Source organism: Hevea brasiliensis, chromosome 7 (assembly GCF_030052815.1).
Source record: "Hevea brasiliensis isolate MT/VB/25A 57/8 chromosome 7, ASM3005281v1, whole genome shotgun sequence".
NCBI lineage: Eukaryota > Viridiplantae > Streptophyta > Magnoliopsida > Malpighiales > Euphorbiaceae > Hevea > Hevea brasiliensis.
Window position 1 is genome coordinate 87,575,752 of NC_079499.1, and position 5,478 is coordinate 87,581,229.

Below are 5,478 nucleotides of genomic sequence, written 5' to 3' on the forward strand. Positions count from 1 at the left end.
ACGAAAGGCTCATGAATTATAGTGAAGAGATTAATTTTAATTTTAATTTTAATTTTGATTTTGATGATTTTAATTCTATGATGATTTCGGTTTAATTCAAATTCACACGATTTAACTGTTAATTCTTTTATTATTTTTTAAAAAGTCAATTTAAATGAAATCAAATCATCGATTTTGATCTAATCCGATTTAGAGTTTAAGAAGAGTTACATCATATTCAAACCCATGAATCATTGTGATCCACAATTTAACAGTTGGGTTGACCCCAAATGAGACCATGATGAATGTTTATTACGATTTATTTTTTTTCCTTTATTTTTGTAATTAGCTTTTTACATTTTTTTACGTTTTATGTAAAAAGTGAAAATATATAAAAATTGTTCACTTTTATATAAAATTAGAAAGAATTATTTTTTACTGTATAACTTATCAATTATTACTAGCCCATTATGATTTTGTTTTTTGCTGCATAGTTCATTAGTTACAACTATTTCATTATAACTCTGTTAAATGAATTTTTTTTAACTTTATTTGTATTTTATTTCTTTAATTATTAAGTTAAACTTTATCAATTTATTAAGTATAATTATTAACAAAATAAAATTTATTTTATAAAAAACGAAGTCAAAGTTATTATAATAACTCCAAACAAAAAAGAAAATTCAACATTCAGCAGTCAACTATGTAGAAATTGTTTTGCAATTTGCGTTGCACCTTCTAGTTTTTCAAAGAAATTAATGAAAAAAAATCCAATTTCCACTTATTCCACGTTTCGAAAGTCACATGCCCACATAAGAAATAAATAAACAAACACAATCCCAAATAAAAAGCTCTAGCCATCCCCCTCCTTGTACTCTCTGAAACAACCTCCAATATGCCCAGATCACCAGCCATGGCAGAGGCACACCCTCCTCATTTCCCCCTCCACCCTCCTTCTCCCTCTTCTTTAACCAGCAATTCTTTTTTACCCATTGTTGGCGGTGAACATGATGACTCACTATTTCCCCACAGAAACACATATGATTTAAACAGCAAGATCATGCTCGCTGCAATTGTATCATTATCATTTGTTGTTGTTCTAGTTATACTACTCCATCTTTATGTAAGATGTATCCTCAGACGCCAATCCCGTCAGAGAGCTTTGATTCGTAGCCTAGGACTCCCAATTGCCGATGCCCATAATCACTCCGGCGAGCCACCCAAGACCGGTCTCGATCCCGCCGTCATTGCTTCACTTCCCATGTTTGTCTACAAGCAAACTGGCAATGATGAAAATGATGATTCCTCATCAAAAGAATGTGCTGTCTGTTTAAGCGTTCTTGAAGATCAAGAAATGGCAAGGCTTTTACCTAATTGCAACCATACTTTCCATGCAGAGTGTATAGATAAATGGTTAAGTTCACACCCAACTTGCCCCATCTGCCGCACGGAGGCTGAGCCAAAGATTCAGCCGGTGACCCGTGAGGGTCCAGCTGGTGTTGCAGCGACAGCACCGCCGTTGGAGAGGGTGAATTCTACATTAACTGTGTGCGTAGAGGGGACGTCCGATGGTGTAAATCAATCTTCTAGCAATAAGGCTGCTGGTGGTTCCATTTCTCGGTTGAGCTCTTTTAGAAGGATACTTAGCAGGGAAAGATCATCAAGAAGGCTTCAATCTGAGGTTCAAGAAGGTTTTCAAGATCTAGAGAGGCAATAATTTTTGGTAAAATAGCATTTATTTGCACTATTTATTTTATTATTTTTTCAGTTTATTATAGAATTTTATTTTTTCTATTAGATTTTAGTTGTATACTTCTCCTATATATTGCCTCATTCATTGAAGCTAGCATGGATGTTGTCAGGTTAGCTTAGCTTGTTACGCGTAAAGATATATCACTCATTTAATAGATTCAGGTTTGAACACTCGGTACTCCGATATTTATTAAAAAAAATAAATGTTGCAAGAGAGTTGTGAATTTTTAGATTATTGTCATTATAAAAGTTTTTTTTTTTTTTAAATTTGCTTTTCTATTTATGTATTCCTATTTAGTTATGTATAATTTTTTATTGTTTGAATGTGAGTCATGCAAGTTAGGTCTCTATATATGCACATTAATTTGGGAAGCAGTTACACCTTACTTTTCCTGCCTGCTTCCTTTGAATAAGAAAGAAATGAAAATGAGGTAAAGTTGAGTGTTTGGTGACCTAAGGAGATTACTTAATGGAAAAATCCATTGACTTGGTGTGAACATGCTATTGTGAAAAATCAAAATCTTTGGCTTTGACAGTTGGGTTTGGAATTGACTGCCTCCAATGAAAAGTATAATAAAATCAATTATATTCAATCATTTAAATTAGATAGATTGATAAAATATTATTATTAATTTTAATTTTAATTATTTTAGAAATAATATGATAATTTTTAATATAAAAAACCAAAAAAAAAATTAAACTTATATTGAATGAAAATTTTGATGTAATCGGTTTGATTTATCAATCTAATCCCATTTATCAAAACACTGATGGACAATGGTAATAAAGTTCATAATTCGATTGAATAATTTATAATAACATGTATGGAAAAATTATTAGATAAATTTAACCCATTATTTCTGAATTTCAGACACTTGACAATAGCGTCTCTGATGTAATTTGTAATATAAATCCCTCAAACATTAATTAAAATAATAATGAATTAACTCTTTTTAATATCAGATAATCAATTACCAAATTATCACGTGGGAAGTGCAAAAAACTCTCTTTTTAGTTTACATTATTAAAATTAACTTCTTTTCTACACACACACATATATATATATATATATATATATATATATTTTTTTTTTTTTCAAGGAAAGTAACTTGTCTATAAAGAATTTGTAAGTTGCATTTTCTTAGTTATGTATGATATAATTTATCAATCTGTTATTTAATTTGTTATATTTTAAATTAATTATATTATAGGTATTATTATGTTTTGTAATTTAGGAGAAAATTTATTATTTAAGAAATTATTTTGTATATATATAGAAAATTTATTATTTAAGAAATTAATTTGTATATCGAACACATTTATATCATAATTTTTAGAAAAATAAATTTTAAAAAAATATTTTCTAAGAAGTAAAGCATTTTGAGCCAAACAAAATATCAGATAAGATAAAAAAAAAAAAAGAGCTGACAGGTGGATTGGGTGGGTATCGCAAGGGTTTTTGTGGTCGCCTGGACGAGTTCTCACCGAATTAGGCGAAGTGAAGAGTCGCTACTTTAATTTTGAGGGAAATTAAAGAAAACCATTTATAAAAGTAAATTAAAAAGAAACAACTTCGAAAACAGAAATTCTAGGTTCGGGGTTCGTATACGGGTGGGGAAGGTGTTAGGCACCCCACCTCGTCCCTTAACGAGGGTAAGCAGATTTAACATTGTACTTGTCGACACCATATTTTGGCCAATCCCCAAAATCAACAAGACTTTGAAACCGATCCCCAGCACTAGGTCTCCCTGGGCCAGCCAATGACATTTCCGACTTCCCTTCATTTTTCTTTACCAGATGACCATATTTCCGAACTCTCCTTAAAAGGAATTGAATCAATGCTAAGTCCTAACATTCGTTAAAGCCCTGCCGATTTCTCAAATCATTTACCGATCTCTTGGGTATATCCCTGATCTCTGTTGATAAATGAAGTGAATTAGCATTAGATCTTTTCTTACCAGTTTTAGTGCCGATCTCCTTTTCGGAAGATTAAGAGCTAAGGTTTTGGTTCGGTTTAACGAGGGTTCCGATCTTAAGTTTTCAAGTTAAATTTTCAATTTTAATCAAGTCCCGTTCAGAATTTCTTCCCCACCGATCTAATGCTTATTGTGCTTTCCGATCTCTTATACTTAGATTAATAATTGCATTTTTGTCTTGCTGTGCTCATACAATCAAATACTCAGACAAACAATGGTTTAAAATTTTCCGATCGCAACCCTTCATTGAACAAAGAGGCATTCCATTTCATTTCATAATTTGTACAAGTTATTGGTGGGGATCACCCCACTGATTTACATTCTCGCTTACTCTCTCTCACCCTCGGCTTCCTCCCCACTGTCCTCATCGTCGCCCTCAGGAGCCAGGTCGGCCATCCAGGAGAAGTCCTCTTCAGGGTAGCGCTTCTGGAGTTCGGCCAAGAGGTCCTTGTGAGCATTCACATAGGCTCCGGCTATCCCTGTCACCATCTCTTCATCCTTCTCTTTAAGCTCCTCATCCTTCGCCTTAAGCTCCTCGTCTTTCTCCTTAAGCTCCTCGATGAGTTGGGCGACCTGAGCAGCTTCGTTGGCGTGAAGCGCCTGGACTTCCCCAAGAGCACGGTCCCTCTCAGCCAAAATATGATTCTGTTCGGCCAGCCTGTCTTCATGGAACTTTGCCCGTCCCTCGACTTGAGATATATAATCCCGAGCGGATGAGAGTTGGGATCGGAGGGAAGCCAGTTCCTCATTCTTCTTCCCGATCTCCTTACCTGCACGACGAATCTTTTCCCGAACCATGGTCTGGTTCACCAGACACTCTACGTTTAGGCTCATGGATCGAGTCAAGATATCATCGAGACCATTCCGGGATAGCCTGTCCCGATCCTCCTGAAAGAAGATGGTAGACCCCAGGACTTTGGCAAAATCTGGGTTCTCTCTAACAGTCCGGTTATTCTTCAAGGAGTCGATCAGTATTTGAGCGCCACGAGAAGAGGTCCTCCCAGAAGCTTGAGTAGGCCCCCTTTCTGTGCTTGGAACAATTGGGAGAGGTGGAGGCTGCTCTTCCGTTCTAGGAGGAGATCGGACAGCTTCTGAGGTCGGCGGACCCGAAGGTTGAGGCGGGTCTCTTTGTATCTCCCCAGGCTCATGACCGGGTGTTTGAAGTCGTTCCGAACGCTTCATCTCCTTTATCTTCCGGGAGATCTCCCTTTCCTTCTTCCGCTTCCTAGAACCCTCACCACCCGCCATACCTGCACAAAGAAAAGGTTAGTGAGATCGCTAAGGTCGTGAGAACTGAGATATAGAAAATACCAATGCCGAGGTCAGAGAGCGGAAGTTCGCGGTCTTGGCCGGTGAGCAATTGAATAGTCCAATGGTGCAGCTCGGCAGTCACCGCATCCAAACAAGAATACTTTTGAGTGGCGGCCTGACTCTTTAGATCCATCACTATTAAACTTTCCTCGACTGTGGTAATGTGCCTCGGAAGCAAGGGCCCCGGTACCACAACTACGAGGGAAGTACTCAAAGCAGATAGGATCTTTGATCCTCAGAATTAAGAAAAGTTTATTCCAATTATTAAGGGATGAGGTCAGATAGGAAAAGAGCCGCAATGAGGCTTCGCTGAAAGAACCAGGTGTCGTCATCCTTTGGCGAGTTAGTCTGCGGCTCGGCGAACACCTTAGTCGTAGGTCTGATTCCCTTAGCTCGGCATAGACCTCGGAAGGCTACCAAGATCCGCCACGAGTTGGGGTGAATTTGAACAATGCATGCT

General features: G+C 36.8%; 1 protein-coding gene across 1 annotated transcript; it reads left to right on the top strand.

The window, feature by feature from the left end:
* The first annotated feature begins 817 nt into the window (after positions 1-817).
* Positions 818-1,961, top strand: LOC110668513 (E3 ubiquitin-protein ligase ATL41). The gene has a single exon (XM_021829786.2). The coding sequence runs from the start codon at positions 875-877 to the stop codon at positions 1,694-1,696; it is 822 nt and encodes a 273-aa protein (XP_021685478.2). The 5' UTR covers positions 818-874; the 3' UTR covers positions 1,697-1,961.
* The last annotated feature ends 3,517 nt before the right edge of the window (positions 1,962-5,478 follow it).

What these genes read in the sequence shown, in the direction of transcription:
- LOC110668513 (XM_021829786.2), top strand. Translation starts at nt 875, where the DNA reads ATGCCCAGATCACCAGCCATGGCAGAGGCACACCCTCCTCATTTCCCC.